This window comes from Giraffa tippelskirchi, chromosome 3 (assembly GCF_054371585.1).
Source record: "Giraffa tippelskirchi isolate mGirTip1 chromosome 3, T2T-mGirTip1v1.2.pri, whole genome shotgun sequence".
Taxonomy (NCBI): Eukaryota; Metazoa; Chordata; class Mammalia; order Artiodactyla; family Giraffidae; genus Giraffa; species Giraffa tippelskirchi.
The window spans coordinates 124,634,754-124,659,529 of NC_137277.1; the positions used below are offsets into that span (position 1 = coordinate 124,634,754).

Genomic DNA, 24,776 nt, shown 5'->3' on the forward strand with positions numbered 1-24,776 from the left:
GTATGTTCTAACTGTTGTTGTTCTAACTGTTGATGAACCTAGACAGTGTATTGAAAAGCAGAGACATCATTTGCCAACAAATGTCCGTACAGTTGAAGCTATGGTTTTTCCAGTAGTCATAAATGGATGTGAGAGTTGGACCATAAAGAAGGCTGAGTGCTGAAGAACTGATGCTTTCTAATTGTGGTGCTGGAGAAGACTCTTGAGAATCCCTTAGTCAACAATAAGATCAAACCAGTCAATCCGAAAGGATATCAATGCTAAATATTCATTGGAAGGACTGTTGCTGAAGCTCCACTACTTTGGCCACCTGATGCAAAGAGCCCGACTCATTGGAAAGGACCCTGATGCTGGGAAAGATCAAAAGCAAAAGGAGTAGGGGGCAACAGAGCATGAGATGACTAAATAGTGTCACCAAATCAATGGATAGGAATTTGAGCAAACTCCAGCAGATAATGGAGAACAGAGGAGCCTGGCATGCTATAGTCCATGGTTTGCAAAGAGTGAGACACTACTTAGCAACTAAACAGCAAAACCGAGTTTGATAATTGTATCTTTAATTTCTTTTTCTTACTTTATCAAACTAGGTAGAGTTATGCCATCTTTGAACTTTAATAAATGAAATAAATTAGCTGTATATTCATCTACATTTTCTTCTTTCACCCATTATTGTTGTGTTGAAGTCTTGATTATTCCTTCTTAGTACTTTATGATATTTTAATGTGTAACTGTGTTCAGGTTTATCCATTCTACTGTTAATGGGTGTGTGCATTTTCAGTTTAATGGTATTATGAGTAGTCCTTCTATGAACAATCTAGTACAATGTCTTTTAGTGAACATATATATATATGTGTGTGTGTGTGTGTGTGTGTATATATATATATATATATATATATATACACACATTTCTTTTGGGGTTATACCTCAGAGTGGACTTACTGAGTCATAGACTACTAATGTAATCTCCATTCTTTTGGTCTCATGAGTACTTACCAAGTGTTTAATTTTCTTATTAAACCAGAAATCTGTCATAGTCTTCTCTTTCAATTCTCTGCTCCTGCTCATCTGGACTTGGATCAGAAAACACGTGTAGGCTCTTTGCCTGGCTAACCTCAAAAAGGGGCACATGACCCCATCTCTTTCTGGCTTCTTCCCACCTACTTTGTTGTCCATCTCATAGATTATAAGCACAGGTCCTGCCCTTGGCTCCCAAAACTTTATCCCTCAAAAGTCTCCTGATTCTAGTTTTCCTCCTTCTAGTTTGTGTCTTTAGGTGTTTATTCAGAGAGAGAAATATTCCTACTACAAAGTCAGTCTACTTTGTGTGAAAGTGAAAGTGTTAGTTGCTCAGCTGTGTCCGACTCTTTTGCGATCCCATGGACTATATCCTGCCAGGCACCTCTGTCTATGGAATTCTATAGGCAAGAAAACTGGAGTGGGTAGCCATTCCCTTCTGCAGGGGATCTTCCCAACCCAAGTGTTGAACCTGGGTCTCCCATATTGTAGGCAGATTCTTTAATGTATGAGCTACCAGGGAAGCCCATAACCAAACTAAAATGCATGCCTTCTTGACAGACTTGATCATTTCAAATACATAAATGGTTAGAGAGGGAGAAATCCTCACCCTGATCTGGGATTCAGGTTGCTTCCTTGCTGTTTGCATGTAGCTGATCCTGTGTAGAGGGAAAGCAGAGGGCTGAAATAGCTTTCAAAATTGAAGGCAGTAGAGGATTTCAGGGAAGATCCTTGCTAGAACTAAGACTTGAGAATTACTGGGAGAGTTCATTACCCCTACTTCATCTATCAACTTTTTAAGAATAATTGAAAAGCTGGCCAAAATGAAGATATCTGCCACCTTACAAAAGTGTTTTTAAAATTTTGGTGACTATTAAGATTTTTTTATAAGTGAAATCAGAATTCCAATTATAAAGGATACAAAGCAGTTAGAAACAGTTCCCTGTTGTGAATTAAAAAATACTTAAATAATCTAATTTTCAATTTCACATTTTCATATTTCCTAGATCCTGAAAAATGATATGCAGAATTTTTAAGTAGGTTTTAAACTAAGAAAAACCTAAAATTTGGTTGTGATATTACTATTTATCAGCTGAGGGCTTCATATATTATTTAGCCTCTTAGCCTCATTTCTATATGTATGAAATAGAGATAATAAAGCCTATTAATATTATAGAGTTGTTGTCAGTCTCATATGAAGTCAGGTAAAATGGCCAGCACTGTTCCTGTTAGTATCAAACCTGCCAAGGATTTTCTGTTTTTATTTCAAGAATGGTACCAGGTTACATTTTGTTTGCTTTTCAAATTCAATTATCTACATAGGGCAACAAATGAAATAAAAATAATTAAAACTATTTATGAGCAAAGTTGATACAGAAAGGAAAACTGAAATAGTTTAGCCATGGAGAATTTATAAGTGATGCATGTTCATGAATTTAAAGGGAAGCTTTGAGTTGGCATATAGCATTTATTTGGCTATTACAAAAATCCAAGGCAAAATATCTCTTTCATGACACGCAGTGAAAACAATGCACTCGTGACCAATCACTTTAAATATTTATAGAAAGTTTAGTGGAGGAAGTGAGCTAAACCAAGGAGGGGGTTTTCCTGGAGACTGCAAAAGGATGTTTCGAAGCCATGCCAGTGTCCTTCTGCCCTGAAAAGGATGGTCAGCTAATCATGTACTTTTGCTTCTCCAGGGAGAAGTTGGCTGTGGCCCGGCTGCAGAGAGAAGTTGCCCAGAGAAGAAATGAGGGGGCCATGGTAAGTCCTGGCTGGTCTGTCCCAATTCCCAACCTCCCTTCTGAAGGTCTCTGGCTTGAAAGGCATTTTGTCTCATTAAGGATTTCAATCGAAAAATTTGCTTGCAGCAAACTGAATGCTACATTGGTAAATAATATGTTTATAATGCAGTTTAAAGAGATCTGCCATTTGCTGAGAGAGCAGGAAATATTAATTGGGAAAAATAACTCTTTGAGGGCTTTAAGGAGGATGTTAAAATGTTCAAAAGGTTGTCGACTTTATTTCCTGAAGGTCTGTTAGATGCCTAGGCTTCCAGCTGGGAGCACAGTGCCCCTAAAGGAGCAATCTCAGATTCTCAGATAAGGAGAGTGCAATTTAATTCAAGCCTCTCAGTTCTAGGAACCTGAAAAAAAAAAAAAAAGCAACCTCAAAAACAAAACAAAAGAACACTCAGATGTTTGCTAATGTAATTGTCTTTTACCCTTTTCTTTCTCTGAACTCTTTGTGGTGTATTTCTCCCTGTTCATTTCAGTATGTGCTATTTAGGAAACTGATGTTCCCTTGTGTTTTGAATTGTACTAAAAATCAATATAGGTGTTTTGGTCCATGACAACTTCATTTTATAGACTTTCTTTGCCAAAGTGTCTGCCTGTGTGTCCCTCTAAAATCAGAGATGACTGTCGGGGGACCTGGAAAATGGACTTGTGTGGATTAACTGCTGCTGTTACCTCTGAGAAGAGAAATCTGACACCAGATTTTTTTTTCCCCCCACTGATAACAAAGCAGTGGCATGTGTTCAATTTGTCAGCCAGTGCTTTTTTTAAAAAAGAGAAGCCACACATTTTCAAACCCTGAAAGCTGCTTCCATTTGATTTCATGAGAGTTAATTGGCAATTCATTTGCTGAAAAGAGTAAGAAACTTGTAAAATAAGCTGGCCTTGAACTTCTCTCCAAAGGGCAGGCAAAGGTCTGGAACAAAAGGCTGAATGTTCAGTGGGTTCTGGAAGTTTTGGTGGCCCTTGAACTTGCTAAACTACTTAGGGAGGTGATCACATTGCTTGCTCTGCTAGTGATCTCAAGGCAAAGAGAATCTTGACTGTTCGAACAATATGATCTCTGAACAATGATATGGGAATAAGTTGGAGAAAATGAAAGTTTAGTTACATGGTGAATTGAAAATGTTCAATCTGGACTTATGCTGCATTGCACAATATTTCTCAGCTAGGTCATTCTGTAATAGTTCCATCTTTGTTCAGGCTGGCTCCTGTTCAGCACTTCTTCAGCTATGTTCAAAGTGAAGGTGAAGCAGTGACAGCTTTTCTAGGCCTGTTTCTTCATCTTTAAAATGAGGAGGTTGGGATTGTACAATTCCATTAGCTTAGTGAATCATGTGAATGAGCATTTGCTCATGTGAAGTTTTTATAATGAGAAGGTTTTTCTGGTATATTATTTAAGCTCATAAGATCAGACCCCTAAAGAATTTATCTTTCTGAATCTGACAGTGAATGAACCTGAGTTGAAATCGTCTCAGAGAGATAACTGTCTAGTTTTTTGTGAAACGAAGCCCCCTTTTAAAACATTATAGAGGTTATTGTTCAGTGTAGGAAATACCCAGAGAATCAGTTCAGTTCAGTCACTCAGTCCTGTCCTACTCTTTGAGACCCCATGGACTGCAGCACGCCAGGCTTCCCTGTCCATCACAAACTCCCAGAGCTTACTCAAACTCATGTCCATCGAGTCGGTGGTGCTATCCAACCATCTCATCCTCTGTCATCCCCTTTTCCTCCTGCCTTCAATCTTTATCAGTATCAGGGTCTTTTCCAGTGAGTCATTTCTTCACATCAGGTGGCCAAAGTATTGGAGCTTCAGCTTCAGCATCAGTCCATCCAATGAATATTCAGGACTGATTTCCTTTATGTTTGACTGGTTTGATCTCTCTGTAGTCCGAGGGACTCTCAAGAGTCTTCTCCAACACCACAGTTAAAAAGCATTAATTCTTTGGTGTTCAACTTTCTTTATAGTCCAACTCTCACATCCATACATGACTACTGGAAAAACCATAGCTTTGACTAGACGGACCTTTGTTGGCAAAATACTGTCTCTGCTTTTTAATATGCTGTCTAGCATGGTCATAGCTTTTCTTCCAAGGAGCAAGCGTCTTTTAATTTCAAGGCTTCAGTCACCATCTATAGTGGTTTTGGAGCCCAACAAGTAAAAGATCACTCTGGTTGCTCAAAAGGCAACTTTGGAGAAGTTACCTGTGATTTATTGCTCTTATTTAAATAATATTATTGAAAAATCACATTTATGTATTGATTGATGTAGCCAATAAGTTATGGAACACCTAACCGTTATCCTCTTCAAGAAAATTAGAGATACCAAAGGAACATTTCATGCAAAGATAGGCTCGATAAAGGACAGAAATGGTATGGACCTAACAGAAGCAGAAGATATTAAGAAGAGGTGGCAAGAATACACAGAAGAACTATACAAAAAAGATCTTCACGACCCAGATAATCACGATGGTGTGATCACTCACCTAGAGCCAGACATCCTGGAATGGGAAGTCAAGTGGGCCTTAGAAAGCATCACTATGAACAAAGCTAGTGGAGGTGATGGAATTCCAGTTGAGCTATTTCAAATCCTCAAAGGTGATGCTGTGAAAGTGCTGCACTCGATACGCCAGCAAATTTGGAAAACTCAGCAGTGGCCACAGGACTGGAAAAGGTCAGTTTTCGTTCCAATACCAAAGAAAGGAAATGCCAAAGAATGCTCAAACTACCGCACAATTGCACTCATCTCACATGCTAGTAAAGTAATGCTCAAAATTCTCCAACCAGGCTTCAGCAATACGTGAACCGTGAACTTCCAGATGTTCAAGCTGGTTTTAGAAAAGGCAGAGGAACCAGAGATCAAATTGCCAATATCCGCTGGATCATCGAAAAAGCAAGAGCGTTCCAGAAAAACATCTATTTCTGCTTTATTGGCTATGCCAAAGCCTTTGACTGTGTGGATCACAATAAACTGTGGAAAATTCTGAAAGAGATGGGAATACCAGACCATCTGACCTGTCTCTTGAGAAACCTGTATGCAGGTCAGGAAGCAACAGTTAGAACTGGACATGGAACAACAGACTGGTTCCAAATAGGAAAAGGAGTACGTCAAGGCTGTGTATTGTCACCCTGCTTATTTAACTTATATGCAGAGTACATCATGAGAAACGCTGGGCTGGAAGAAGCAGAAGCTGGAATCAAGATTGCTGGGAGAAATATCAATAACCTCAGATATGCGGATGACACCACCCTTATGGCAGAAAGTGAAGAAGAACTAAAGAGCCTCTTGATGAAGGTGAAGGAGGAGAGTGAAAAAGTTGGCTTAAAACTCAACGTTCAGAAAACTAAGATCATGGCATCTGGTCCCATCACTCCATGGGAAATAGATGGGGAAACAGTGGAAACAGTGTCAGACTTTACTTTTTTGGGCTCCAGAATCACTGCTGATGGTGACTGCAGCCATGAAATTAAAAGACGCTTACTCCTTGGAAGGAAGGTTATGGCCAACCTAGATAGCATGTTTAAAAGCAGAGACATTACTTTGCCAACAAAAGTCCGTCTAGTCAAGGCTATGGTTTTTCCAGTGGTCATGTATGGATGTGAGAGTTGGACGGTGAAGAAAGCTGAGCACCGCAGAATTGATGCTTTTGAACTGTGGTGTTGGAGAAGACTCTTGAGAGTCCCTTGGACTGCAAGGAGATCCAATCAATCCATCCTAAAAGAGATCAATCCTGGGTGTTCATTGGAAGGTCTGATGTTGAAGCTGAAGCTCCAATACTTTGAGCACCTCATGCGAAGGGTTGACTCATTGGAAAAGACCCTAATGCTGGGTAGGATTGGGGGCGGGAGGAGAAGGGGACGACAGAGGATGAGACGGTTGGATGGCATCACCGATCCGATGGACATGGGTTTGGGTAGACTCCGGGAGTTGGTGATGGACAGGGAGGCCTGGCGTGCTGCAATTCATGGGGTCGCAGAGAGTCGGACACGACTGAGCGACTGAACTGAACTGAACTGAACCGTTATCCTACCTTGCACTATTATAGGCACTGGTAAAGTATTGGTGGGAAAACAAGCAAACAGGCACATATCTAAGAGCTTACATTCTGGTGGTTGGAGAGCAGCAGTTTGATGGAATTACTGATAGATGGTGGAAGTAGCTATGAAAAAACAAGATCAGGGTAGGGGAAAGTAGCATGCCAGAAGATCAGTATGAGTGTTCTTAGTAGTGTGTCCCTGAAAAGTTAGCATGTGAGCAACATTTGAGGAGGAAAAGGAGTGAACCATGATGGTATCAGCTGGGGGAGAATGTTCCTAGTTGGAAGATGAGCAAGTACAAAGGCCTGGATTGCCTGAGGAACAGCATGGAGGGGCAGGGTGGCTGGAGGGCAGTGAGGGAGAGGCTGATGGTAGAACAGGAATCGGAGAAGTGATGGAGGCAGAGGGGTACATCCTGAGCGTTCGCAGAGATCTCCAGCTCAGGCCCTGAGTGATGGGACCCATGGCAGGTTTTGAGTGAGTGCCCTTATCCAATCTGATTTACTACTATTCATGTGGTATTTCCCCCATTCCACAGTTTATCACATCTCAATGCTTTAGAGACACCCTAAGCCCTGATTTTTATTAATGTTCTTTATTTTGCTTTTTCTCAGTACTTTCCCCCTTCTCCTTATCTAGTCAACCCCCTCTGAGTTTTTGACTTAATTATATGCTTCAGCTTTTCTGCTCCTAGGATTCATTTATTTCTGAAGTCCTGATTCTCTCAGTATCTGACAGCTCCTAAAACCAGGCAGTTCTATTAATCCTATAAATTTAATTCTTGCTGTCACAAGTCCAGAACTTTTGTCACGTCTGTAGCAGAAATGAAGACAGTTCATTACAGCCAGATCACCTTACGTTTTTAAAGAATAATACTTACAGTATTCTGTGTTTTATCACATGAAAGGAAGAATGTTATGAAAAAAGTTACGTAAGTTGTATTTTCAAAAAAAAGTGTAATCAAGGCTGATAATTGTTTTTAAAATCGCCAATGGACCTCTAATAATCAAAGCAAACCTGTGAACTTGTTATAATGCAAAACATGCTCTTTTAAAAATTTGACTATGCAATAAATCTTTTTCCTTATGAGTTTTAAGGTAGTAACCAAGGCATCATTTTTGAGAGTTTGCTTTTATTTTTTAACACACTATTTATTTCAGAATAATTTTAGACTTCCATGATGTTGCACACCTACAGACCCTTCAACCAGCTTTCTAGTGTTAATACTTACATGACTATAGGATAATGATCAAAACTGAGGCATTAACACTGACATGTTACTACTAAGTTCCAGATTCTATTGGAATTTTACCAGTTTTTCCAATAATGTCCCCTTTCTGATTGAGGATTCATTTCAAGGTATTGCATTGCATGTAGAAAGATTTCTTTCTGATGGCTGATTGACACATATATGGAAATCAGAGGAATATGAACATGGGAATAAGGCAGGTCTGGATTCAAAGTACACCTCCACCAGTAGTTAGCTATGTAACTTGGACACATTTCTTTATGGGTTTTTAACAGTTCTGTCTGTGCTTTTGTTCTGTTAACTCAGGTCTTTATTTGGCAAAGCTATCTTTCAGCATATTAGATACTTCCTGTTTGTTTCTTTGTTCTTTATTCATTCTTCCATAAAATAACTATTGCCATTGTTTTCATACCTACCTTTCATTATTTTTTCACAAACTGCTATAAAGTCACATTCCTTTTTACTCTGGGAAGTTGTGTTTCAGCCTGTGTTCCCTGTCTCTGACTCAATTTACTGCCAGATCGATTCTGTCTGTAAGACTTTGATGTCATCTTAAATGTTGTTATATGTAAGAAAGCTCTTTCCATTCCAAGAGTTTAAAAATATTCATCCCATTCTCTTCTTGAATGAACATGTTTTCATTTTTCTGTATGTAAATATTTGCATATTCTAGGTGGAATTACATTGTTGTCAGGTAGGGATCAAAATGAGTGTTTTTCCAAATCGTTCAGTAAATGATGTTGGGAAATCTAACTTTTGCTATCATATTTATTATTTTCCAAATCCAGTCTCTATTAATCTGCATCAATTACTGGACCACTTATTTTTTCTATTAACCTTAGTCTAGTTTTTAGTTTAGCCGCTCAGTCGTGTCCGACTCTGTGACCTCATCGACTGCAGTACGCCAGGCTTCCCTGTCCATCACTAGCTCCTGGAGTTTACCCAAACTCATGTCCATTGAGTCGGTGATACCATCCAACCATCTCATCCTCTGTCGTCCCCTTCTTCTCCCACCATCAATCTTTCCCAGCATCAGGGTCTTTTCCAATGAGTCAGTTCTTTGCATCAGGTGGCCAAAGTATTGGAGTTTCAGCTTCAGCATCAGTCCTTCCAATGAATATTCAGGACTGATTTCCTTTAGGATGGACTGGTTAGATCTTCTTGTAGTCCATGGGACTTTCAAGAATCTTCTCCAACACCACAGTTCAAAAGCATCATTTCTTCAGCGCTTGGCTTTCTTTATAGTCTAACTCTCACATCCATACATGAATACTAGAAAAACCATAGCCTTGACTAGATGGACCTTACACTAGCCTAGAATTATTTTTTTTTTCTAAATTGTTTTAATTATTAGAAATTTGTAGTCTAATATAGGCTGAGTTGTTTCTGATAATTTTTTTCTCCAAGTTTATGAAAGATAATTTTATTTATTGAATAACAATTAGGGTTCATGAGTTAAAAATACGTGTTTGGATTTTTTAAAAATAGCAAAATTGTTTTTATACATGCTTATGACAGAACAGTATCTTAAAGACTATTTCAAAATGACATGAAAAAAGCTTAATATGTTCATTTTTCTACATTTATGTTAAAAAGTTTTAAAAGTATATCACTTCTACCAATATGAGTTTATTTTTTATTAATATCTTTAGAACACTAATATTCTACCAGATATGATTTTTAAAATGCTTGGGTTAGTTATGCAAAGTTATCAACACTGTATAGCTCCTTTTCATCCCATTGACTAATTTCTAATTTGAGAAAAAGAAAAATACTAATTTTTGATTACTCACCTCAAGACACTAAGGAAACATTGTATCCCCATTTACCCTGTTGCTCATCGCTCTTTTTCTTTCATCTAGATGGATATTCAAACACTGACTGGATGTCCATTGTGTACCATCAGCTGAATTTGAAACCATATCCCCTTGTTTTTTGCATAATTAACATCTAAGGAATAACTATCAGTGATTAGGATATTTTCAGTCATCTCAGGAATTTGAGAAAAAAGAAAGTTGGAGGAGATAGGGAGATCAGAATCTGTGACATCCTTGGCCCCTCTGTGACATCCTTGCTGGGGGATGAGGCAAATTTAAGTTGGCAAGAGTACTGGAGTGGGTTGCCATTTCCTTCTCCGAAGTCAGCAGAAGCCCTCACCAGATCTTATTCATTTAGTGCCACTGTATGAGTCACTAGCTGTGGTGCTGATACTGGAGTTGGCTGAATTCACTGATACAAAAACACATAAAAGAAACTTCATGCCTGTGGATCCACAGTTTCTAGGGGGTCTTTGTTTATAGATAAATAAAGGGATCTACAGAGATCTCTTTTTCAAATATCTACACAGTTTTTGAGAGGTTTAGTCCTAGTCTTATTTTTAACTTGTCAATTCCCTGCCCTCTATAGTGTGTGAGTTTACTTTGCCTCTTAGTTATTCACAGAAAGCAAAAATCACAGTGTTAAATAACTGTCACTTAAACAAGAAAAGATCACTTCTTTAAAAAAAAAAAACACAACTTATATTGGAGTATAGCTGGTTAACAATGTTGTGATAGTTACAGGTGGATAGCAAAGGGACTCAGATGTGCATATACATGTATCCATTCTCCCCCCAAATCTCCTCCCATCCAGGCTGCCACATAACATTGAGCAGGGAAGAGATAATTTCTTTTAATTTAAGAGACATATGTAAAAATAGGAACATTGCACATAACCCAGGTGACAGTGCCTTGGTGAATGGCCAGGACTGTGACCAGCGTGTCTTTCATCTTTTCATGCATGCCCAGCTGTATAGTCTGGATTCTGATAGACAAGAGGGCAGCCAAGAGTTTGGAAACCCAGAAGGAAGAGGGCCTGGAGCTGTAGTAGTACACATGTCAATTCCTGCTGCTAGATTTCTTGGGGTCAGGTGTTTGGTTTTGGTAGAATTAGAAGATTGCTGTTCACAACAGTGGATAATACAACTGATTTTCTAACTGCTAGTAGTCAAATAGCAGTGGGCTTCCCTGATAGCTCAGTTGGTAAAGAATCCGCCTACAAAGCAGGAGACCCTGGTTTGATTCTTGGGTCAGGACGATCTGCTGGAGAAGGGATTGGCTACCCACTTCAGTATTCTTGGGCTTCTCTGGTGGCTCAGCTCGTAAAGGATCTGCCTGCAATGCGGAAGACCTGGGTTTGATTCCTGGGTTGGGAACATCCCCTGGAGAAGGGAAAGGCTACCCACTCCAGTATTCTGGCCTGGTAATTCCATGGACTCTACAGTCCATGGGGTCGCAAAGAATTGGAAACAACTGAGCGACTTTCACTTCAGTAGTCAAACAAGAAGGGTTTGGATTATAGGGTGAATTAACTTTCTTGTGTTTCTTTTTTTTTTTTTTTGTAGACAAAACTGACATCATACATCATTGTATTAGTTTGAGGTATCCACCATAATGGTTAAATATATGAATTTACTGGTTTTCCCTGCTGTCTGAAAATAGATGATTTCCTATGAAATCCTTGGTAAGCTGAATGGTGTAAAACCAGAAGCAATTACCTTTCTCGTAATAGTGAAAGTCCTCTATGAATTTCTTTTGGTTGGCAAAAACGGTATAAATATGTCTTTCATAAAAGTGAAGTCATGCAAAGTAAACTTTCAAAAAGTGGTTTCTACCTGTATATTGCAGTATGATCACCTCAATAAGTCTAGTTAATATTCATCATTACACAGTTACAAATTGTTTTTCTTATGGTGAAAACTTTTAAGGTATACTCTCTTAACAAATATAAAATACAGTATTATTAACTATAGTTGGTGTGCAGTCTGTTACATCCTCAGGACTCATTTGAGAACTGGAGGTTTGTACCTTTTGGCCTCCTTTACCCATTTGCCTACTCCTTCCCATCTCCCTGCCTCTATTTTTGTATCTATGAGTTTTGCTTATTTGTTTTTTAGGATTCCACACATTTGTGTGGTCTGTGTCTTTCTCTGTCTTATTTCACTTAGTATAATGCCCTCAGAGTCCATCCACATTGTTGTAAATGACAACATTTCCTTCGTTTTATGACCAAATAGTATTCCATTATATGTATTATATACCACATTCTCTTTACTCATTCATCCATCAAAGGGCACTTAGGTTGTTTACATGTCTTAGTTATTGTAAATAACGTGGAAATGAGCATGGTGGTACACTTGTCTTTTAAAGACAGTGATTTTATTTCCTTTGGATAAATACCCAGAAGTGGAATTCCTGGCTCATATGGTAGTTCTATTTTTAATTTTTTAAGAAACCTCCATATTATTTTCCATAGAGGCTTTACCAGTTTACTCCCATCAACAGTACACAAGCCTTCCCTTTTCTCCACATCCTAGCCAAAACTTGTTTCTTGTCTTTTCATTAATAGTCATTCTGACAGGTGTGAGATGATATGTTATTGTGATTTTGATTTGCATTTGCCTGGTCATTAGTTATGTTGAGTACCTTTTCATGTACCCATTTCCCATCTGTATGTCCTCTTTGGAAAAACGTCTATAGGCATACCTTGGAGATACTGCAGATTTGGTTCCAGACCATTGCAATAAAGCAAATATCACAATAAAGTGAATCACATGAAGTTTTTGATTTCCCAGGGCATCTAAAAGTTATGTTTACACTGCACTGTAGTCTGTTAAAGTGTGCAATAGCATTATGTATAAAAAAAAGTTCATGCCTTAGTTAAAAATACATTATTACTAAAAATGTTTACCATAATTTGATAACACAGAATTTCCACAGACCTTCTGTTTGTAAAAGTGACAAGCATGACACACTATATAGTAAGCACATAAAACAAGACGAGCCTGTATTCAGATCCTCTGCCTATTTCTGAATTGGATTGTTTGTTTTGCTACTGATACATATGACTTCTTTGTGTATTTTGGAAATTAACCCCTTAACATATATGACTGCAAATGTTTTCTTCCATTTAGTAGGTTGCGTTTTAATTCTGTTGATGGTTTCCTTTTCTGTGCAGAAGCTGTTTAGTTTGATGTAGTCCCCTTTGTTTATTTTTGCCTTTGTTGTCTTTGCTTTCAGTGTCAAGTCCAAAAAAATCATTGGCAAGACTGATCTCAAGACATTTACTGCCTATGTTTTCTTCTAAGAGTTTTCTGGTTTCGGGTCTATGCTCAAATCTTTAATCCATTTTTGAGTTAATTTTTGTAGATAGAGTAAGATAGTGGTCCAGTTTCATCTTTTTGCATATGGCTGTCCAGAGTCCCCAACACCATTTATTGAAGAAACTGTTTTTTCCTCATTGTATGTTCTTGACTACTTCATCATAAATTAAGTGACCATACATTTGTGGCTATATTTCTATACTCTCTATTCTGTTCCATTGAACTATGTATCTGTTTTTATGGCAGTACTATACCTTTTTGATTACTATAGTTTTGTAGTATAGTTTAAAATCAGAGTGCATGATGTATCTAGTTTTGTTCTTGTTTCTCTAGATTCCTTTGGCTATTCAGTTTAGTGTGTGTGTGTGGTTTCATATGGTTTTAGTATTGCTTGTTCTATTTCTGTGAAAAATGCCATTGGAATTTTGATGGAAACTGCATTGAATGTGTAGATTGCTTTGGGTAGTATATACATTTTAACACTATCAACTCTTCCAAGCCATGAGCACAGAATATATTTCCATTTATTTGTGTTTTCAATTTCTTTCATCAGTGTCTTAGAGTTAAATTTGGTTAAATATGTTCCTAGCTATTTTATTGGTTAAATTTGTTCCTAGGTATTTTACTCTTTTTGATGAAATTATAAATTAGATTATTTTCTTTACTTACCTTTGTGATAGTTTATTATTGGTATATAGAAATCAACTGATTTTGGAAAAACTTAGTTATAATCTCATGGGAAGTTTTGACTTGTCTGTTTGTGTTACTATATTGATGTTAGCAGCGGTCATGGCAGTTGAGTTTAAAGTGTCATCCAAGAAAAGTGTCTTGGACAATACATCATTCACAGTGTTTATCACTGGCTGAAATATATCCATAATATATCTCTAGAAAAAGAAATAGGTTTTTTTTTTCTTTATCACAGCAGCAATTTAATAAGTTGAAAAATCAAGTAGACATCTTCCTAGTAGTATAGAATGGTAGGTGGCAAACTACAAGACATGTTTCTGTATGTGTGCTGAATTTTGGAAATAGGCCCTGCATATTATTGTGTTCATTTATCTATTCAACTTATCCAGCAGAGAATAAAATGAAGTACTTGCTTTGATAAAATTTATAATATTAAATACTTATTGCAGAAATACATCATTGTCATACTTTTCATGATATTTGTTCACAGTTACACCAGAAATCAATAACATCCCCTCAAAACTGCATATCTCTGGAAATTTTAGTTCAGTTCAGTTCAGTCGCTCAGTCGTGTCCTACTCTTTGCGACCCCATGAATTGCAGCATGCCAGGCCTCTCTGTCCATCACCACCTCCCAGAGTCTACCCAAACCCATGTCCATTGAGTCAGTGATGCCATCGAACCATCTCATCCTCTGTCATCCCCTTCTCCTCCTGCCCCCAATCCTACCCAGCATCAGGGTCTTTTCCAATGAGTCATCTCTTCGCATGAGGTGGCCAAAGTATTGGAGTTTCAGCTTCAACATCAGCTCTTCCAATGAACACCCAGGATTGATCTCCTTTAGGATGGATTGATTGGATCTCCTTGCAGTCCAAGGGACTCTCAAGAGTCTTCTCCAACACCACAGTTCAAAAGCATCAATTCTGCGGTGCTCAGTTTCTTCACCATCCAACTCTCACATCCATACATGACCACTGGAAAAACCATAGCCTTGACTGGATGGACCTTTGTTGGCAAAGTAATGTCCCTGCTTTTAAATATGCTATCTAGGTTGGCCATAACCTTCCTTCCAAGGAGTAAGCGTCTTTTAATTTCATGGCTGCAATCACCATCAGCAGTGATTTTGGAGCCCAAAAAAATAAACTCTGACACTGTTTCCACTGTTTCCCCATCTATTTGCCATGAAGTGATGGGAGCAGATGCCATGATCTTAGTTTTCTGAACGTTGAGCTTTAAGCCAACTTTTTCATTCTCCTCTTTCACTTTCATCAAGAGGCTCTTTAGTTCTTCCTCACTTTCTGCCATAAGGGTGGTGTCACCTGCATATCTGATGTTATTGATATTTCTCCCGGCAATCTTGATTCCAGCTTGTGTTTCTTCCAGCCCAGCGTTTCTCATGATGTACTCTGCATATAAGTTAAATAAGCAGTTTTTTTTAAAGTGGAGTTGATTTACAATATTGTGTTAGTTTTAGGTATACAACAAAGTGATTTAGTTATACATGAACACACACATATATATACACAAATGTCTTTTCCACTTTTTGGAAGATAAATTATAAGAGAATTTTAAATATTTAAGCTAAATGAAGATGAAAACCCTATCTACACAAAATTAAGGCAATATAATTAAATCAAAAGTTACGGTGAGATGTTTACCTTTCAGTTCAGTTCAGTCGCTCAGTCGTGTCCAACTCTCTGCGGCCCCATGAATTGCAGCATGCCAGGCCTCTCTGTCCATCACCAACTCCCGGACTCTACCCAAACCCATGTTCATCGAGTCGGTGATGCCATCCAACCATCTCATCCTCTGTCGTCCCCTTCTCCTCCCGCCCCCAGTCCTACCCAGCATTAGGGTCTTTTCCAATGAGTCAACCCTTCGCATGAGGTGGCCAAAGTATTGGAGCTTCAGCTTCAACATCAGACCTTCCAATGAACACCCAGGATTGATCTCTTTTAGGATGGATTGATTGGATCTCCTTGCAGTCCAAGGGACTCTCAAGAGTCTTCTCCAACACCACAGTTCAAAAGCATCAATTCTGCGGTGCTCAGCTTTCTTCACCGTCCAACTCTCACATCCATACATGACCACTGGAAAAACCATAGCCTTGACTAGACGGACTTTTGTTGGCAAAGTAATGTCTCTGCTTTTAAACATGCTATCTAGGTTGGCCATAACCTTCCTTCCAAGGAGTCACCATCAGCAGTGATTCTGGAGCCCAAAAAAGTAAAGTCTGACACTGTTTCCACTGTTTCCCCATCTATTTCCCATGGAGTGATGAGAATTGAGCTTCAGTATTTGCTTGTATATTTTTGAGATTAATTGTTTGTCTGTTGCTTCATTTGCTACTATTTTCTCCCATTCTGAAGGCTGTCTTTTCACCTTGCTTATAGTTTCCTTTGTTGTGCAAAAGCTTTTAATTTTAATTAGGTCCCATTTGTTTATTTTTGCTTTTATTTCCGATATTCTGGGAGGTGGGTCATAGAGGATCCTGCTGTGGTTTATGTCGGAGAGTGTTTTGCCTATGTTTTCCTCTAGGAGTTTTATAGTTTCTGGTCTTACGTTTAGATCTTTAATCCATTTTGAGTTTATTTTTGTGTGTGGTGTTAGAAAGTGTTCTAGTTTCGTTCTTTTACAAGTGGTGGGCCAGTTTTCCCAGCACCACTTGTTAAAGAGATTGCCTTTTCTCCATTGTATATTCTTGCCTCCTTTGTCGAAGATAAGGTGTCCATAGGTGCATGGATTTATCTCTGGGCTTTCTATTTTGTTCCATTGATCTATATTTTTGTCTTTGTGCCAGTACCATACTGTCTTGATGACTGTAGCTTTGTAGTATAGCCTGAAGTCAGGTAGGTTGACTCCTCCAGTTCCATTCTTCTTTCTCAAGATTGCTTTGGCTATTCAAGGTTTTTTGTATTTCCATACAAATTGTGAAATTATTTGTTCTAATTCTCTGAAGAATACCGTTGGAAGCTTGATAGGGATTGCATTGAATCTATAGATTGCTTTGGGTAGTATACTCATTTTCACTATATTGATTCTTCTGAACCATGAACACAGTATATTTCTCCATCTATTTGTGTCATCTTTGATTTCTTTCACCAGTGTTTTATAGTTTTCTATATATAGGTCTTTTGTTTCTTTAGGTAGATATATTCCTAAGTATTTTATTCTTTTTTTTGCAATGGTGAATGAAATTGTTTCCTTAATTTCTCTTTCTGTTTTCTCATTATTGGTGTATAGGAATGCAAGGGATTTCTGTGTGTTAATTTTATATCCTACAACTTTACTATATTCATTGATTAGCTCTAGTAATTTTCTGGTGGAGTCTTTAGGGTTTTCTATGTAGAGGATCACGTCATCTGCAAACAGAGTTTTACTTCTTCTTTTCCAATCTGGATTCCTTTTATTTCTTTTCCTGCTCTAATTGCTGTGGCCAAAACTTCCAAAACTATGTTGAATAGTAGTGGTGAGAGTGGGCACCCTTGTCTCGTTACTGATTTTAGGGGAAATGCTTTCAGTTTTTCACCCTTTAGGATAATGTTTGCTGTGGATTTGTCATATATAGCTTTTATTATGTTGAGGTATATTCCTTCTATTCCTGCTTTTTGGAGGGTTTTTATCATAAATGGATGTTGAATTTTGTCAAGGCTTTCTCTGCATCTATTGAGATAATCATATGGTTTTTATTTTTCAATTTGTTTATGTGGTGTATTACATTGTTTGATTTGTGGATATTGAAGAATCCTTGCATCCCTGGGATAAAGCCCACTTGGTCATGATGTATGATCTTTTTAATATGTTGTTGGATTCTGTTTGGTAGTATTTTGTCAAGGATTTTTGCATCTATGTTCATCTCTGATATTGGCCTATAGTTTTCTTTTTTTGTGGCATCTTTGTCAGGGTTTGGTGTTAGGGTGATGTTGGCCTCATAGAATGAGTTTGGAAGTTTACCTTCCTCTGCAATTTTCTGGAAGAGTTTGAGTAGGATAGGTGTTAGCTCTTCTCTAAATTTTTGGTAGAATTCAGCTGTGAAGCCATCTGGTCCTGGGCTTTTGTTTGCTGGAAAATTTCTGATTACAGTTTCAATTTCTGTGCTTTTGATGGGTCTGTTAAGATTTTCTATTTCTTCCTGGTTCAGTTTCCAGATGTCGTACTTTTCTAAGAATTTATCCATTTCTTCCAAGTTGTCCAATTTATTTGCATATAGTTGCTCATAATAGTCTCTTATGATCCTTTGTATTTCTGTGTTGTCTGTTGTGATCTCTCCATTTTCATTTCTAATTTTGTTGATTTGGTTCTTCTCCCTTTGTTTCTTGATGAGTCTGGCTAGTGGCTTGCCAATTTTATTTATCTTCTCAAAGATCCAGCTTTTGACTTTGTTGATTTTGGCTTTGTTGATTTTGGCTTTGTTGATTTTTGCTATGGTCTCTTTTGTTTCTTTTGCATTTATTTCTGCCCTAATTTTTAAGATTTCTTTCCTTCTACTAACCCTGGGGTTCTTCATTTCTTCCTTTTCTAGTTGTTTTAGGTGCAGAATTAGGTTATTTATTTGACTTTTTTCTTGTTTCTTGAGGTGAGCCTGTACTGCTATGAATCTTCCCCTTTAGCACTGCTTTTACCGTGTCCCATAGGTTTTGGATTGTTGTGTTTTCATTTTCATTCGTTTTATGCATATTTTGATTTCTTTTTTGATTTCTTCTGTGATTTGTTGGTCATTCACCAGTGTGTTGTTCAGCCTCCATATGTTGGAGTTTTTAATTGTTTTTCTCCTGTAATTGACATCTAATCTTACTGCATTGTGATCAGAAAAGATGCTTGGAGTGATTTCAATTTTTTAAAATTTACCAGGACTAGATTTATGGCCCAGGATGTGATCTATTCTGGAGAAAGTTCCGTGTGTGTTTGAGAAAAAGGTGAAATTCATTGTTTTGGGATGAAATGACCTGCAGATATCAATTAGATCTAACTTGTCTATTGTATCATTTAAATTTTGTGTTTCCTTGTTAATTTTCTGTTTAGTTGATCTGTACATAGGTGTGAGTGGGGTATTAAAGTCTCCCACTATTATTGTGTTATTGTTAATTTCCCCTTTCATACTTGTTAGCATTTGCCTTACATATTGCGGTGCTCCTATGTTGGGTGCATATATATTTATAATAGTTATATCTTCTTCTTGGATTGATCCTTTGATCATTATGTAGTGTCCATCTTTGTCTCTTTCCACCGCCTTTGTTTTAAAGTCTATTTTACCTGATATGAGTATTGCTACTCCTGCTTTCTTTTGGTCTCTATTTGCATGAAATATCTTTTTCCAGCCCTTCACTTTCAGTCTGTATGTGTCCCTTGTTTTGAGGTGGGTCTCTTTTAGACAGCTTATATAGGGGTCTTGTTTTTGTATCCATTCAGCCAGTGTTTGTCTTTTGGTTGGGGCATTCAGCCCATTTACATTTAAGGTAGTTACTGATAAGTATGTTCCCATTGCCATTTACTTTATTGTTTGGGGTTCGAGATTATACACTCTTTCTGTGTTTCCCGTCTAGAGAAGATCCTTTAGCATTTGTTGGAGAGCTGGTTTGGTGGTGCTGAATTCTCTGAGCTTTTGCTTGTCTGTAAAGCTTTTGTTTTCTCCTTCGTATTTCAATGAGATTCCTGCAGGATACAGTAATCTGGGCTGTAGATTATTTTCTTTCAGCACTTTAAGTATGTCCTGCCATTCCCTTCTGGCCTGAAGAGTTTCTATTTAAAGATCAGCTGTTATCCTTATGGGAATCCCCTTGTGTGTTATTTGTTGGTTTTCCCTTGCTGCTTTTAATATTTGTTCTTTGTGTTTGATCTTTGTTAATTTGATTATTATGTGTCTTGGGGTGTTTCACCTTGGGTTTATCCTGTTTGGGACTCTCTGGGTTTCTTGGACTTGGGTGATTATTTTTTTCCCCACTTTAGGGAAGTTTTCAACTGTTGTCTCTTCGAGTATTTTCTCATGGTCTTTCTTTTTGTCTTCTTCTTCTGGAACTCCTGTGATTCATATGTTGGTGCGTTTAACGTTGTCCCAGAGGTCTCTGAAGTTGTCCTCATTTCTTTAAATTCTTTTTTCTTTTTTCCTCTCTGTTTCATTTATTTCTATGATTCTATCTTCTACCTCACTTCTCCTATCTTCTGCCTCTGCTCTTCTACTGTTGGTTCCCTCCAGAGTGTTTTTGATCTCATTTATTGCATTATTCATTATATAATGACTCTTTTTTATTTCTTCTAAGTCCTTGTTAAACCTTTCTTGCATCTTCTCGATCCTTGTCTGCAGGTTATTTATCTGTAACTCCAATTTGTTTTCCAGATTTTGGATAATTTTCACTATTATTATTCGGAATTCTCTATTTGGTAGATTCCCTATCTCTTCCTCTTTTGTTTGATTTGGAGGGCATTTATCCTGTTCCTTTACCTGCTGGATATTTCTCTGCCTTTTCTTCTTGTTTATATTGCTGTGTTTGGGGTGGCCTTTCTGTTTTCTGGCAGTTTGTGGTTCCTCTTTATTGTGGAGGTTCCTCGCTGTGGTTGGGGTTAGACACGTGGCTTGTCAAGATTTCCTGGTTGGGGAAGCTTGTGTTGGTGTTCTAGTGGGTGGAGCTTGATTTCTTCTCTCTGGAGTGCAATGAAGTGTCCATTAATGAGTTTTGAGATGTCATTGGGTTTGATGTGACTTTGAGCAGCCTGTATATTGAAGCTCAGGGCTATGTTCCTGTGTTGCTGGAGAATTTGCGTGGTATATCTTATTGTTGGCCCTTGGGTGGTGCTTGGTTTCAATGTAGGTATGGATGCATTTGATGAGGTCCTATCGTTTAATGCTTCCTGGATTCAGGAGTTTTCTGGTGTTCTCAAGATTTGGACTTAAGTCTCCTGTCTCTGGTTTTCAGTCTTATTCTTACAGTAGCCTGAAGACTTCTCCAGGTATACAGCACTGATGATAAAACATCTGGGTTAATGATGAAAAGTTTCTCCGCAGTGAGGGATACCCGGAGAGGTTCTCAGAGTTACATGGAGAAGAGAAGAGGGAGGAGGGAGATAGAGGTGGCCAGGAGGAGAAGAGGGAAATCAGAAGGGGAGAGAGCAACCTAGTCAGTAATCACTTCCCTATGTACTCTCCACCGTCTGGATATCTCAGAGATGTTCATGGAGTTACACAGGGAAGAGAAGAGGGAGGAAGGAGACAGAGGTGGCCAGGAGGAGAAAAGGGGGACTCAAAAGGGGAGAGGCAGATCCAGCCAGTAATCAGTTCTCTAAGTGTTCTCCACAGCCCAGAAGACACAAAGAGATTCACAGAGTTGGGTAGAGAAGAAAAGGTGGAGTGGGGAGATGGAGGCAACCTGGTAGAGAAATAGGAGAGTTAAAAGGAGGAGAGAGCAATCAAGCCAGTGATCTCACTCTCAAGTAAAAATGGATGCTGAAGATTGGGTCCTTGAAGATACAAAGTTGATAACAAATACTAAAAAGCAAAGATTAAAAATCTAGAGTAGAGATTAGGTTCTCTAAAATACCATATTAAAAGAAGAAAAAAAAACCCCACCAAAGTCACAAAAGTTATAAAATATATATATATATATATGAAGTTTACTTTAAAAATAAGGTCTTAAAGAAAAAAGAAAATTAAAAAAAAATAAAAATATGGTCTTTTTTTTTTTTTGCAAGGTAATAGGTTATAAAAATAAAAATTGAAGGAGTAATAGGGGACTTAAAAATAAAAATAAAGTAAAATTTAAAATAAATTTAAAAAGTTGTAAAAATTTAAAAAATGATAATAGTAAAAATAGGACTTTCTCTGGAGCTGTTATGGACAGTGTGGGGTCAGTTCATTTTAAGATAATTCCTCGGTCCAGCTTGTACTTCTCAAGGTCTCTAGGCCCCTTCCTATGTTGTTGGTGCTAATTCCAGGGTTTTAATCTGTTGCATCTGTCACTTCCAAAGCGATTCCGTCTGTTTCTTTTAGCTTCTTCTGTTTGCTGGTCTCTTTAGTGTCTAATTTCTGCCCTGGCACAAGGGGGGCGGTGGTGGTCACTGTTTTTTTTTTTTTTTTTAGTCTCACTTGTTCAGTCATGCTGTGGGGAGAGAGGAACACTGGAAACAAATCTCACTGGCATGTGTTCACAATGTTTCAGCCACACTGGGTTTGCCCCGCTCACGGCATGTGTGCTTTCCCAGTCTACACTGCTCCGGCTCTAGGTTGCACTGCTGGGAACTGTCTGAAGCAGTCCCTGGGGTTGCCGGTACTTCCCAGGTCTAAGCTGCTCAGGTTCTGGTTCCCAGGTACTTCACAAAGGTGCAGACTTGGTTGAGCCTGGGTTTTGTGCCCTTCCCAGGTCCGAGCAGCTCTGGTGACCAGGTTTTTGGCTAGCGCGGTCGGGGACTGTGCCTTTTTCCCTTCCCCCATCCCAGCCGCTCGGTTTTCTGGGTGTACAACAGGCGCAGCATCCCAGGTGTGCCGTGCTCTCCCCTGGGGAGCTGATATCTGGCTGCGACCCTCTCGGCGGGTGTCGACCCTCCAGAGTCCCAAGCAGTCCTGGTTAGCAGCGAGGTCTGTTTGCAGTTTGGTATAGAATGCCTCTCTGGGGCTGCGATTCCGTCCTTCCAGCTCTGGCTGCCATCGCCTGCCTGACTCCTGCAGGGGATGGGCTGGTCCGCGGCCACTTTACTCTGCTCAGTCCTTTGTTCTGTAAGCGGGCCTGGCGTTGTCTTAGTTAGTTAAGGCTTTTCACGGGAAAGCTATCCCAGGGTCTAGGTTGCTGTCTCAATCCAGTTCCCTCAGATTGCCCACGGGGCATTCAGGCTCAGTCCTAACCCAAGGCCCCTCCCTGCCCAGCCCCCGCTTGCTAGTTGGGGATGCGCGCGTCTGTGCTACGCCACCGCTGGGAATTGCTGTTAGGTATGTAAACCGCGGGTTTTAATTATTTATTTATTTTTCCTCCCAGTTCTTTTGCCCTTTGCGTTTCCAAGGCTCGCCACAGACCCACAGGAGAGAGTGTTTCCTGGTGTTTGGAAACTTCTCTCTTTTTTAAGACTCCCTTCCCGGGACGGATCTCCGTCCCTACCTCTTTTGTCTCTCTTTTTATCTTTTATATTTTGTCCTACCTCCTTTTGAAGACTATGAGCTGCCTTTCTTGTGTCTGATGTCCTCTGCCAGCATTCACAAGTTGTTTTGTGGAATTTGCTTGGCATCTAAATGTTCTTTCGGTGAATTTGTGGGAGAGAAAGTCGTCTCCCCGTCCTATTCTTCCACCATCTTAGGACCTCCCCTGTCTTGCACTCTTGTTGAAAATCATTAGAGATGAATGTGGAGGTTCGTTTTTGGACTTCCATTTCTTTTTTTATATATTTTAAATAATATCTTTATTGACATATAATTCATATACTGTGAAATTCACCCTTTTAAAGTGTACAACTCAGTGTTTTAGATTGTCCAAACATCATCCATATCTGAATTTTGTTAAAAAAATTAGTGAGTATAATTGACTTACAATGTTTGTTAGTTTCAGGTTTCATCCCCCAGAGAAACCCTATGCCAATTAGCGTGGACTTTCCGTTCTATTACACTTATCTATATGTCTGTCCTTCTGCCAGAACAATACTGTCTGAATTACTGGAGTAGTCAAGTAACACAAGAGCTATGGTGCAGTATAAATTTTGAAATTGTTAATTGTGCATCCTCCAACCTCATTCTTCTTTTTCAAGAGTGCTTTGATTAGTTTAGGCCTTTGCATTTTAATGTGAATTTTAGGATCAATTTGTTGATTTTTTGCAAAAAGAAAAAGCATCTGGGATTTTAAAAGGGATTACATTGAATTTGTCAGATTAGTTTTGCTGGTTACGAACTTCTTATGAATGACTCTAGGGTATGTACTCTTACCATGTCTAGATTCTTTCAGAATATGTTTTTGAGAGTCATTCATGTCTTTGTATGTATTAATAGTTCATTCCTTTACATTGGTGAGTAGTAGTTCATTGTGTAAATATATCCATTTTGTTTATCCTCCTGTTGTATACTTTTGGGTAGTTTCTAGTTTTTAACTATTATGAAGAAGCTACTCTATACATTCATGTGCAATTCATTATAATGGGCATATGCTTTTATTTGTCTTGAATAAATATATAGGAGTGGGATTGTTGTACCTTATGATAGCTGCATATATATTTAATTTTGTAAGAAATTGCCACTGTGTTTTTCAAAGTAGTTGTTCTATTTTGTATTTCTACCTAGTGATGTTTGAGAGTTTTGGTCCACTGACATCCTTACCAATATTTGAAATTGTTAGTCTTTTGAATTTTAGCTCTTGTAATGAATATGTGGTGGTATCTCATTTTTTTTTTTTTTTTAACTTAAGTACACTTGAGGTACAATATTATGTTTCAGGTATACAACATAGTGATTCAATATTTTTGGTTTATATTCCATTTAAAGTTGCTGTAAAATAACGGCTATATTTCTCTGTGATGTACAATATATCAATGTTGCTTATTTATTTTATAGTAACGCATAGTAGTGGAGAAAGAAATGTCAGCCCGCTCTAGTATTCTTGCCTTTAGAATCTTGTGGCTGGAGGAGCCTGGTGGGCTGCTGTCCATAGGGTCGCACAGAGTCAGACACGACTGAGGCGACTTAGCATGCATGCATGCATGCATTGGAGAAGGAACTGGCAACCCACTCCAGCATTCTTGCCTGGAGAATCCCAGGAACGGAGGAGCCTGGTGGGATGCTGTCTGTGGGGTTGCACGGAGTCAGACACGACTGAAGCGACTTAGCAGCAGCAACAGCAGCAATGCATAGTAGCTTATCTCTCTTAATCTTATACTCATATCTTGC

At 38.5% G+C, this 24,776-nt stretch overlaps 1 protein-coding gene across 3 annotated transcripts in view; it reads left to right on the forward strand.

Moving 5' to 3' along the window:
• NCKAP5 (NCK associated protein 5) overlaps positions 1-24,776 on the forward strand; it is a 1,233,002-nt gene that overhangs the window by 619,154 nt on the left and 589,072 nt on the right. For all 3 annotated transcript variants that reach the window (XM_081579255.1, XM_081579258.1, XM_081579257.1), the window contains one exon: positions 2,715-2,778. In XM_081579255.1, the coding sequence (XP_081435381.1) occupies positions 2,715-2,778 (64 nt within the window). The remainder of the gene's footprint in view (positions 1-2,714; positions 2,779-24,776) is intronic.